This window comes from Gossypium arboreum, unplaced genomic scaffold, assembly GCF_025698485.1.
Source record: "Gossypium arboreum isolate Shixiya-1 unplaced genomic scaffold, ASM2569848v2 Contig00527, whole genome shotgun sequence".
Lineage (NCBI taxonomy): Eukaryota > Viridiplantae > Streptophyta > Magnoliopsida > Malvales > Malvaceae > Gossypium > Gossypium arboreum.
The window spans coordinates 1167-14643 of record NW_026440641.1 but is presented as its reverse complement, the minus strand read 5'-3'; the positions used below and the strand labels follow the sequence as shown (position 1 = coordinate 14643).

The 13477-nt window shown below is 31.3% G+C and overlaps 1 protein-coding gene across 1 annotated transcript; it reads left to right on the top strand.

Annotated features, from left to right (window-relative positions):
- The first annotated feature begins 10149 nt into the window (after window positions 1-10149).
- LOC128289153 (probable LRR receptor-like serine/threonine-protein kinase At3g47570) lies at window positions 10150-11001 on the top strand. Its single transcript, XM_053025009.1, has one exon. The coding sequence runs from the start codon at window positions 10150-10152 to the stop codon at window positions 10999-11001; it is 852 nt and encodes a 283-aa protein (XP_052880969.1).
- Window positions 11002-13477: the final 2476 nt, after the last annotated feature.

Sequence of the window (13477 nt, the reverse complement as noted above, 5' to 3'; positions counted from 1 at the left end):
AGGGTACAACACCTCAAATCTCGAGAGTAAGCGTTTTAAAACTCGTGTTGTGATTTAAAAGAATATGTTGTTATTTAGGTTAAACGAGAAAAATCGAAAACTAGTAAGTTAGGGCACGATCTCTCAATTTCCGAACACGGAATATTGCCTTTATTAGAGATTTTTCTTTTATGAAATAATAGCAAATATGAAATTTAAAATGATGTGTATTTGATTTGGAATGGTGATATGCGAATGAGATTATTATGTTGATAAGTAATGAGAATATGAATATACTAATAAGAAAACAATTCACAATGATCACTTGATTTTTAACTATTGATACGAACAATCAAACAATAAATAATTGACATAAGACAATGACACAAAAATAATAATAACAATAATAAGAACAACGAGGATAACAACGATGAAATCTAAATTAATAAATGATTAAAATAAATAAACACAAAGGCGAAATAAAAAGAAACTAAGAAACACTTGTAAAATATGATGAAGGAAATAATACATGGAACAAATTAAGATAGCCAACATGAAAATGACTTAAGACAATATATGTGACAACTTAAAACCAATAGAGTGCAAAACAATTTAAATTAGAGCTATATGTAACCATTTGACATGAAATAATATAAATTTTAAAGAAATGACTTATGGAAGAAATTTAAAATGAGTAATAGAAAATGATTCAAGATAAATATATAATATGTACATTTTAAAAATAAAGTATAAATCAATTTAAAATAAATAGTTTATAAAGCAAATTTCAAATAAATAATACGTCAAATAAATTAAGATAAATAATACATAAAGTAAAATAAAAAAGAGTCCTTTCAAATACACATAAAAGAGCTTAAAATAAATAATGTATAAATGAAAATTTTAAAATAAATAATACACAAAAATAGTTTAAATGAAAATTTATATATAAATATGATCCAAAGTAAAATTTTAAGATAAAAAATTTAAAATAAGTAACATATATAGGAAGTTCAAAACAAATAATAATAAAAGAATTTAAAATCATTAACATATAAAAGATATATACAAAAGTTTAATATAAATAACATGTGAAATTTTAAAATTAATAATAGTAGAAAGGTTTATAATAAATAATAAAGAGAATTTAATACAATCACCATATAAAACAATATAACTAAATAACATATAAGAAATTTAAAATGAACAATATATGTATATTCACATAATAATTTAAAATACTACACGTATATAAAATCTCAAAATAAATAACTTCGTATAATAGTTTAAAAGAAATAACATACGTAAAATATTTAACATTGATAATCATGTAAAGTATATGTTACTCAAGAATAATAATAATAATAATAATAATAATAATAATAATAATAATAATAATAATAATAATAATAATAGTAATAGTAATAGTAATAGTAATAGTAATAGTAATAGCAATAATGATGTAAATAAATACAAAAAGACAATATATAATGTGACAAAACCAATATAAGATTAACTAGTTTAATAATAAGATGATAGTAATAGTAATAATATAATAATAATAAAGTTGAATATAAGAATAATAATAATACATTAGTAAGAATAGTAATAAAAGAATAAAAATAATAAAATAACGTATACATAAGAAATAATAAATAAGTAAATAAACACATATTAAAATATATACGTAATAATAATGATGGAGCAAAATGTCTAAATATGAGCAATGTAAGAAATCTCAAAATAAATAATAAAAGATTTACAATAAACGATAAGGAAAAATAGTTAACCTATAAAACAATATCATTAAATTATATGTGAAATTTAAAATAGACATATATATATATATATATATATATATATATATAGTTTAAAATAAAAAGATATAAAAGGAAATTTCAAAATAGGTAACATGTATAATAGTTTAGAACAAATGATATATATAACATATTTCAAATTGATAATAATTTAAAATACATTATACATAAAAAGGATTAGAATAAATAATAAATAATATATATAAAAAACCTAAAAGGAACAATATTAACAATTTTTCTTTGTTTAAAAAGTAAATAAATAAATGAATGAATAAATAGATTAATTAATTTAAACAAAGGACCAGGTTGAAATTGAATTAAAAATAAGGTAAAAATTATAAAATAAAAAAACTAATAAGGACCAAAATTAAGTGCGCTTAAACTATCGAGGGCCGATTCGACAAATAACGCAAACTTTAGACACGTGTCCGTGTTCCAGTTAGCTGATGGGTCAGGGACTCGATTGGAAAGCTCAACACTATCATGGGGTCAAATTTATTAAATAAAATAGTAAGCAAAGGGACAAAATTAAAATAAACCGAAAATGCGGAAGGATCACGGGTGTAACACTCTAAATTTGGGCCTAGAAGTTTTGGGCCTTGAGCATGGGAGCAGTTGAAGGCAGCTTATTATATTCTGTTGTGCATGTAAATTTCGTTAATGAAGGCTTGTTTTAGTGGTTAAGTGTGCTGAGAAGTGTTGGAGAAGTCCTGGGTTCAAACCTGGACTCTAGCAAAAATTTTGGTTTAAGGTGAATCAAACCCTGGGTGTAGTAGGTAGGCTTAAGAATATTGTTGGAGAAGTTGTGACATAAAAAGCCTTGTGGCTTAGTGGCAAGTAGCGTGTGGAGCATTTGAGGGGAGGCATGGGTTCGAATCCCATGGCAAGCAAAGAGCATTTATTTTGCCAACAGGGGGCGGCAAGAGTTGGTGTTGAATTTAAACTCTAATGATGGAGGGATCCCACAAGAGTGGATGCGAAGCTGGCTTTAAATAGAGGGAACCATAAGGAGAGTAAAGGTACCTTTCTTGGCTGATCCCTTTCGCTTTATGGCGTGCTCGTTTGGGTTGGGCATCGGCTAAGAGTGCTCAGAGCGTGGATTAACTCCAGTCTCCAATCAGGTGTGTATTTCTCACTACTCTAGCTGTAGGATGGCCACTTCGGGCCCAATGGGCCTACGGGCCCAATTGGATAAGTTGTTTGATTGTGTAGTAAATATTGAACTAGGCTAGGTGAATCTCATATCTGGCTAGATTTGGGCTAAAAGGGCCACACGAGTGTGTGGGCCCATTTGAGCCGAGAACGGGCTTTAGGCCTATTCGTATTGTTATCCCTGTTTAGAATACTTTAGTTTACCAAAGTACCCCCGATTTACAGAATTACCGTTTTACCCTTGGTTTACAAAATTACCAAAATACCCTCGATCAGGAAAGTTATTGAAATACCCCTGTAGGGTAGAATTATCGAAATCCCTTGTAGGGTAGAATTACCGAAATACCCTTGTAGGGTAGAATTACCGAAATACCCCTGTAGGGTAGAATTACCGAAATACCCCTGTAGGGTAGAATTACCGAAATACCCTATAGGGTAGAATTACAAAAATACCCCTGTATGGTAGAATTACCGAAATACCCCTGTAGGGTAGAATTATCGAAATACCCCGTAGGGTAGAATTACTAAAATACCCTGATGGTAGAATTACCGAAATACCCTTGTAGGGTAGAATTACTGAAATACCCCTGTAGGGTAGAATTACTAAAATTCCCCTGTAGGGTAGAATTACCAAGATACCCTTAGGGTGTTAAATGATTGTTTTGCCCTTGTGGGCAAGTGACTAACTTAGACTGCATGGTTGACGGATTTGATTGTGAATATATGTTGGTGATATGAATGACTTGACTGTGATCGTTTGATTCAAATATCGGCATGATATTCTGATTTTGTATGTTGTATGCCATGACATTTATATCTATTGCATGGGATATGGGTTATATTGATGGAGGAACCATTCTGGTGGCTATGCCACAAATATCTGTTTCTGGTGGTTATGCCACAAATATCGTTCGGTGGCTCGCACAATATTTTATCTGGTGACTCTCACAATATCCGTATGATCGATGGCTAAGTCCGATCATGTTACCGAAGGTCGTGTGCCATTATTGTGGGCTTGTCGATTATAAACCCGTTATCGATGGCTCGTGCCAACCTAAATATGGCTTTATGCCATTTTGACTATGGCTTCGTCAAACGATTTACCGTGGCTATGTGCCTAACATATTTGTTGATGACTCGTGTCGATCATATTTACCGAAGTCGGCGCCGCTTATATTACCGCCACCGATGGCTATGTGCAAGTTATTACGTTATCTACCTTTGTGCCACGATTTTAAGTGGCTTTGCCACATTATTCGATCTGGTGGCTCGCCACAATATTCAGATCGGTGACTTCGTCACAATAACCGAGCAACAATCTTTACCGATGGAGTGTAGATGGGTGGGTTGAGCTATTCCCCACATGGAGTGTAGGGTTGGTAGCGGGTGTATCTGGTGGATTGGGTTAGGATTGCATTCACATTCGATTTTGATTACATTACATCGATTCGATTCTAATTTCACACCGATTCGATTCTAATTTTCGTAACACCCCAAACCCATGAAGTTATGGCGGATCCGCATGCCACATCAAAAACGTAAAAAAATTTCATTCTAAGTCCGTAAAATCATACTTGATGTTCAAAAGATTAATTCATTAAAGGTTAAAGTGAATGGAAGTCATGCACCGGTAGGAAACCGGAAAAGAGGAGGTGAGTCCATCGGATGCTTAAGTACCAAACTCCTTCGGATCCAATCCTAGACATGCAAACCACCATTGCCATACCTTAACGTCATGTATATTTCTAGGAAACCGATTTGATTAAGTCCTTTTAGGAAAAGTGATTAATTTTGGAAAATATCTTCATTAGGAAGCTTTGCTTGTTTTCGTGTTATTTTCAAAACAATTCATTTTTTGAAAAGCAGCCTAAAGCTATCCAATTTCAAGCTTAAATATAAATATTACCTATCTTAATAAAACATATAAAACCAACAAAAATAAATAAGCTGCCTTATTACATTTAAAAGCCCAAAACCTCAAACGTAATTAAAAGGATGTCCAGTTCACGGAAGAAAATCAAACTTTCGAACGGGTGGCTCAATTCCCTCACGTTCCAAGCCCACTATGGTTGGGGATTTCTGCGTGGATGAAAATAAAGGGGTGAGTTTGGGGAAACTCAATGTAAGGAAAACCCATTCAAAGCCCAAGTCACTCAAGTCTATTGGGCCTAAGCCTATTCAGTAAGTGAGTCTGGGCGAGCCCTTTTCAAATTACAATAAATTGGGCCTCACTTTATTCAGAATAATAGATGGCCCAGAGGCCCATTTCAAAATACATGCAACATCAATAACATATGCAAGCCCATTTGGGAGACTACTCAACCCACCAACCACTACACTCCACCCGTACCAGCCATACACTCCATGTGGGAATAGCTCAACCCACCCAATCTAACACTTCTGACATTGCTTGTCAGCTTAACAATAAATTGAGGCAAAGCTCTAGTATGTGGACAAGCCACTTTCAAGACTTCCTCCAATATCCCAATCCCATGCATCGATAATAACAACATGGCATGCAAAATAACAACAATCAAACATGCATTTAGGTCAATTTAACCTTAGGGTATTTTGGTAATTTATCTACTAGGGTAAAAGCGTAAATTTTCCACTTTTAAAGGTATTTCATAATTTATCTAATTTAGGGTTTTTCATGCATATTCCTACTTTTCACGTACTAACAGAATCACGTCGAGTGTTCTTACCGAATTGGGCCGTTGGCCCATCAATCCAATTTTGGCCCATTAAGCCTAAAAATATCGAGGGACGTAAATCATGCACTTTGCGTCCAAATTTTGCAATTTACCAAAAACATTAATCGATTTACCTCACTAGCATTCGTACACTCGCAAATCTACAAAATACCGGTTTTCGCATTTCGGCTTTTAGCTTTTGCGATCCGACTAAGAAAGAGGGTGTTAGTTACACACTTTGCTGATGATATTTGTCGAGATCCACATACGAACGCCTACAATTGGATTACTAACACGTTAATCTAACTATTCAAATACAAACTACGATTAACCCCTTACAATATTCGCCAACCACACCTACGATCATAGTAAGCTTATAAGAAATCAATAAGCAACTCATTAACAATTTTTGTCAATGTTTACCACATAATCATAATTTCACTGCAAGTTGTCTTCCGAGAAACAGTCACTAAATTATTTATAACTGGAGCTACGAAACTCCAAATCAAGTGCTGTTAATTTTCCATGAAAATAGACTCATATATCTTCTATCCATAAAATTTTCAGAATTTTGGTATGGCCAATCAATACCAGATTTTTCTTAAAGTTTCCCATGTTTCACTGTTTGACTAATCTGACCACTCTTCATTTCAAATCAAATTTCTCATTGTACAGAATTCAAAATATGTTCTTGTTTATTTCATTAGAAACTAGACTCAATAAGCTTTAATTACATAATTTATTCAGCTTCTAATTCATCTCCCACAATTTATGGTGATTTTCCAAAGTCACATTACTGCTGCTGTCCCAAGCAGATTTATTACCAAATCACTCTTTCATACACCTATCTTGCATGCATGTTATTTAAACATGTATATCACCAATCAATCATCACATATCTATGATTTTACTTAAGTATAATCTCCATTTCATCATTTTAAAGCAAAACATGTTAGCCGATTTTTCCCCTTAGTATCTAAGGCACATGCATGCTCATTTGTTTGGCTCAACTTCACCTATCTTCCATTTTTCATCAAAAGAACATGAAACAACAACCATTTCCTTCATTTTAATTCATGACTAAATGCTCACAACACAACTAAAAATCAAAATATACTTCAAGAGTTAAGGTAGAATCAAGAAGAACTCATGAACCTCAAAATAGAAGCAAGGTACCAAGAACTTACCTTCAATTTTCCTCCTCCTAATGACCGAATACTCAAGAGCTTTCTCCTCTCCTTTCTCTCTCTAACTTTCAGCTATGATGAACAAAGATGGACAAAACTTTGTTCTTTTACCCTTTTTCTTTTAATAAAACTTCATATTTCATCCATTTAATTCTTTAATACAAAAGACATGAAATTCTTATCATGAAACATTTATCTAACCCATTATCATGAAACATTTATCTAACCCATTATCATGAAACATTTACCTAACCTATTATCATGGAACATTTACCTAACCTTTTATCAATTTGTATCAATTTGTACCATAAATTATGGATATCAAGTGTACATTTTGTCTACAACAACATGATGGCTGGCTACTTCATGTAAAATGGGAGGTTTCTCATGCAAATCCTCCTATTTTGCACTCCTATTTATTGGGCACTTCAATTTAATCTATAGCATTTTCAAACATTTTCACATAGGTCCTATTTCATAATTTCACCCCCTTTTTCTTATAGAACAAAAATTAACTAAAATTGTCGGGTTCTATCTTAAGTTTGGGCTTTTAGAGGCCCACTAACATAATTAAACCTATGCCAACATTCACAGATTCGAAAATTGGGGCGTTACATTCTCATTTTGATTCTAATTCGATAATGTTTCTTATTCGTAATGGGCTAAGGTCCATCTGCATGTCTGTTATAGTGGGCTAAGGCCCAACTGGCTAATATAAGTAGGGCAGCACTTTTAATTCTTTTATATGACTGTGTCTCCTTTTATAGTAGGGGATTTCACTGAGTTTTGTAAACTCACCTGTTTATTAACCTTTCGGGTAATTTCACTTAGATGGATCGAGTGCGAGGGGCTCGGAGGAAGCCACACACAATGCTTATGTTACGTTTTGATTATTACTTTTAAATGTTTTTATGTGGGTTGTAGTAAAGCCATTGTAATTTTCGATTTCAAATTTGGAATTTTATTTATTGTTCTTATAATTGCTAGTATTAGAACACGGTTTTCCAAAGCAACTATCGTTATTCAAAACATCACGAATCTCAATTGTTTTTAAAGTAAGTTTCATAGAATCGCCAAGATTTTTACAAAGTTGTTAAGAATGTTATTCGGCTGAGGTTTTCTAACAAGGTTTAAAAAGGGTATAAGTTTTAATTATTAAGAAAGGTTTTAATGGAAACATGGTTTTAAAAACACTTCAATATGACATGCATTCGAGCCAAACTTCCAGGCCAGTTGGGGTGTTACAACGGTAAATAACCCAAAATAAAAAAATACAGATCCTTTAAAGGGTGGGTCAAATTTCAGAGTATGGCACCTAAACGACGTCGTTTTGGCTATGGGCGTTTAAGCCCAAAACGCGCTTTTAATAGCTTTATAATAGCAAAATTAAAAAAACATTCGCTTTATTTTCAAAAAAAAAATTGAGGCCTCTCTCTCTTTCTTCGTTAGGGTTTCAGGAGAAACCCATCTTCCGTCGCCATACCCATCGTTCCTCCATGTGAGTCCGCTGACCGCTACACACGGTGGTTGGGGCTTATAAGGTAAGTCTTTTTTCCTTTTCTATCTTCCGATATATATATATATATATATATATGTACATATATCTAAGCGTTTTCTTTTTTTTAAAAAAGGAGAATATAAAAATAGTGTATGTATATGCAGTTTTGAAGAAGAAAAATAAAAAAGGTGATAACCTTAAATCGATTTCCTCTTTTTTATTTCAAAAGAAAGATCCCCTGTTACATTTGCTTCTTTTCGCTTTATAGCCGATTACAAATATTAGAAAAATCTTCTTTGCTACTGCTTATGCTTTTGTTCTTGTTCTCTGATTGTGTCTCGTTTTGGCTTTCCTTCTTTATCCTTTTTGTAGGATTGGCGGAGTCAAAGGCGAATGTTTGGGCTTTTTGCCATTTTGGTGCGAGAGGGGGACATCAGCAAGGTGCCTGCTCAGGAGGCACATGGGGTGGCTGAGGGTGCAAATTGGAAGCCACTTAGGGTTTCTGTTTAGTGATACGTTTTAGGTTAATTGGGCCATTAGGGTTTGGGTGATCGGGCTTGTAATTGGGTTATAGTTTGGAACTTTTAAATTTTGGGTTTTGTTATTGTTCTGGATTCTCTAAGGGCGGCAAATTTAAGCTCGTACATTGTCATCTAACTTTTAAGGTATTTTCATTTTAATCACCCAAACATTAAATCTTTAACGATGATTGACTATACATGTCACATCAAGTTTACACTTTATTTTGGTCACCTAAAAGAATTTTTTAGTATTGATCGGGATAAAAAATTTAAGGATTAAAGTGAAAAATAATAGAAACTGAAATAATACATTTAAAAATTGTCAAATTATACTTGTTTTATTCCATTGTCGAAAGTGAGCCATACTTTATATTCTTACTTTATGGTGTCGGTGTTGTCGAGGGTATTGATAGGACAAGAAAAAAAGTATAATGATTTTTGACTCTCCAATTTTATAATGAAAATTTATTTTATTTTATATTCTTACTTTATGATGTGACATGCAAGTAGATTATCACGTAATCGTTAACAATTAATTATTTTAAAAATTTATTTTTATTTTTTAATTTTTCATAAATTTAATATTATTTAAGCCAGCAAAGTTAATAAATTTAATTTTTCATTCATTTTTGGGGTAATTTGACAAACAACGAGGTTTAAAGGACTAAAAAATGAAAATTTTTTTTTTTGTAAAGTTAGAAGACTAGATAAATTATTGTTCTAAAACAATAAAAATAAAAATAAAATCTTTCAACTTCATTGAATGTTCTAAGAAATTTCATGGTTTATTTTAACTATTAGTCGATATCTTTATTGTTGAAAATTCTGTTAGTCAATTGAAACACAAATTAATTAGTGTTTAGCTACCGCTAGTTAAGCAAGCGGTAAGGTTGTTTATTTTCTTCGAAGTGACTGCTCGGTTGTCACTATATGTACTTCGTATTTGATAAAAAAAGTTATCATATAATTTTATATTCATGTTGTCTAATAATTTCAGTAATCTAAAATAATTAAATAAAAAACTTGTAATCTTAGTACGAGTGCAATTAAATTAGAATACTATATATTATTTCTATGTAAATTTTAATATTGTAATTTCTTAAGAAAAAAATGAAATTTAGAAAGAAGTTTTTTAAGCAATAATTACATAATCATATTATCACATCCTATAATAAATTCAGTAGTTTCTACCTAAATCACATTAAAAGAATCTGCAATCTTGCAAGAACTTACAACATTAATTATCTGTCTAGCAATCTCAGTTCTGCCTTTGTTGGTAGCTTGATAAACACCCAAAATCAGATGGGGAATACTTTCCTCAACTTGGCTCTTCTTATCATCTTCCATTTTTCCATGGCTACTATCTCTATGAAATTAACCACCATACTTACAGATCAATCAGCTCTTCTAGTACTAAAAGATCATGTTATTCATGATCCTGCAAATGTCTTGACAACTAGCTGGTCAGCCTCTGCCCCTGTTTGCAATTGGTTTGGTGTAAGTTGTGGATCCAAGCACCGTAGAGTCACAGCTCTAAACCTTTCTGGGTTGGGACTCGTAGGCACCCTTCCACGTCACTTGGGAAATTTATCATTCCTTTCTCTTCTTTATATCACAAACAATAGTTTCAATGGCAGATTACCTGTCCAGTTATCCAATTTGCAACGGCTGAAATATTTAAGCTTTGGTATCAACTACTTCAGTGGAGAAATCCCATCATGGTTGGGATCATTAACTGAACTTCGAACGTTGTTTTTGTACCAAAACAACTTCAAAGGTGTTATTCCATTCTCTTTAGGCTATTTGTCAAAGCTAGAGGCCTTGTATTTGTTTGAAAACCAGATTTCAGGTTCAATACCCTCCTCCATCTTTAATATATCTTCGTTGCAAATAATTAATCTAAGTGATAATATGCTCTCTGGCTCCATACCCTCTGTTCCACGTGATTTGCATTCGCTAGAATTGATTGATTTCACCACCAATAATCTCACTGATCATATGCCAAAAGATATGTTTGATCATCTTCCAAATTTGAAAGAATTGTTCTTGAGTTTTAACCTGCTTTCTGGTAGAATTCCTGCAAGTCTATTCAAGTGCAAAAAGCTACAAAAGTATCTTTATCGTATAACCAAATGGAGGGGAGCCTACCAATAGAAATTGGGAATTTGAGTATGCTTCAATACATCAACATTGGTCGGAACCACTTTGAAGGTAATATATCCTAACCATTTTTTAAAGCTTTTTCAAGTGTATACTCTTTTTTTTTGGAAAAGAAATTAAGTACATGAATATAAAATTTAGATCAATCTTCCATTGAGATTGAAAATATAAATTTATTTATTAAATTTTATGAATTTAAGTTTTAAAAGAAGTTTGAAGAATAAACTAATAAACTACGAAAAAATGATGAGAGAAATATTGTTTAATTTCCAACTCGACTCGGAAGCGGTATGACACAATATAATGTGAAATACCTTGCCAATGGTAATTTATTTACTTTAGAAATAATGATTTTTTAACCCTTTAATTTTACTAAAATTTATTTTAGTACTCTATTTAATTTTCCGCTTCTTTTAACCTTTAAACTTGTATTGATTATCAAATTGTCCAAAATGGATGGAGAAATTAATATTTGTTAACTTTTGACACATTAGCAATTAAATAATTTTTTAATATTTTATTTTTAATTTTTAAATATTTTTCTTAATTTTTAAATTTTAAAAATTAATTGTTGACGATGCATACAGGGAGTTTTCGATCCATTTTGGGTTAATTTGACAAACATGGCAAGTTTAAGGACAAAAGAGATGAAAAATTAAATGAAGGGCTAAAATAAAACTTTTATAAATTTTGAGAGCTAAATAAGTCATTATACATTAATTTTATTCTTATAATCCTTGCTATGATATGAATTTTAAATTTGATATATGAATTTTATAATTGCAGGTGAAATTCCTAAACAAATTGAGAATTTAACTCTTCTTATAGTGTTTAATTGCTCCAATAGCAATTTTACAGGTGAATGTATACGAAAGAATTAAATTATTTCCAAATTAATTGCATTTATCCCAATTGAGGCCACACAATTGAGGTTTTTTAAATCTTCTTGGAAGAATAAAAACGTTAAATTTATCAAATCAGATAAAAGGAAAACAATATATATTTTCATTTTCTTAAACTTATGAATGTTTGTTCTTTATGATTTAATTCTTCACTATTTTTATATTTTGAACTTGTTCCAACTTAAAACCTAAAAATTTCAATTTGAAATTACTTGAAGTACTTTAATATTTGCAATAGCTCTATAAAACATTTTTTCCGTAAATATTGTTGATTCATATTTGATACACTAATTGTCGATAATTGTACACATTGCTAGATAATTTAATTTAATTTTTTCTACTGTTAAAAAATATAAGCAAATGTTTCATATATTAGACAAAAGTTCCATATTTGTCTAATATTTTGTTTGATAAAATTTATGGCAGGTATAATACCACGTGAGATTGGCAACCTAAAGAATCTACAAGTCTTGAATTTGGCATTTAATAATATTGCTGGTTCTATTCCTGCACAAGTATTTAATATTTAACGATAATTTCTTTGGATACAAATCAGCTCTCTGGCCATCTTCCATCAAACATGGGCCTTTTCCTTCTAAACATGGAGGAATTATATCTTGATGATGTAGAAGCCCAAATTGTCCGGGCCCGATTTTATCAAAACCGAACCAAACCTCTAAACCCACTAAAACTCTTAACTCATGACCCATTTACATCTACCCAAACCCATTACAAAACCTAAATATTAAACCCAATTCAAAAGCCCATTAAGCCTCCTCCAAAAAAAAACCTAACCCCCCCAAAAAAAAAGAAAAAAAGAAAAACCTAACCCAAAAAAAAAAGAAAAAAAAGAAAAACCTAACCCCAAAAAAAAAACTAAAAAAACCCTAGCCACCTAGCCACCTAACCACTTTCCCACTTGCCCCATTTTTCCTCCCATTTTTGATATCCATTATCTACCACCACCACTTACAAAATAGAAAAAGAAATAATAGAAAATCATGTAAAAAATGGCTATAAAAAGCCATTCAAAAATCATGTAAGAAAAAAAGAGAGGAGGGGATTTTACAAAGATTGAAAAAGGAAAAAACACAAAAATCCCTTCAAATTTTGAACACAAAAAAAACATCAATAAAAAGGTTGCATTTTTTTTCTTTTTTCCTCTTCTTTCGAATCTTTTTTTTTCTTTCTTTTTTGTGTTATTTTTTTTCTTTCTTTATATATACATATATTGATTTTACCTTTTCCGCCACTGCGTGGCGGTGGCAATGCAACTGGCGCGACGATCGACCATGAACTGCCCCTTGGATCCTTTTCCCTCCTTCTCTCTTCTTTCCCCTTTTTTTAGGTATTTTATATATATTATGTATATATTTTTAATGCCATTAGTTATATATTTCTTATGTATATATTCTTAAATACTATTATATATACATATATATATTTTAAATACCATATTGTGTATATATTATTATTATAAATTATTACTATTGCTAGTATTATTATAACTATTATTATATTAGTGTATATTTAGTAGCCAAATTGATTAAGTCAGTGATTTAGTAGCT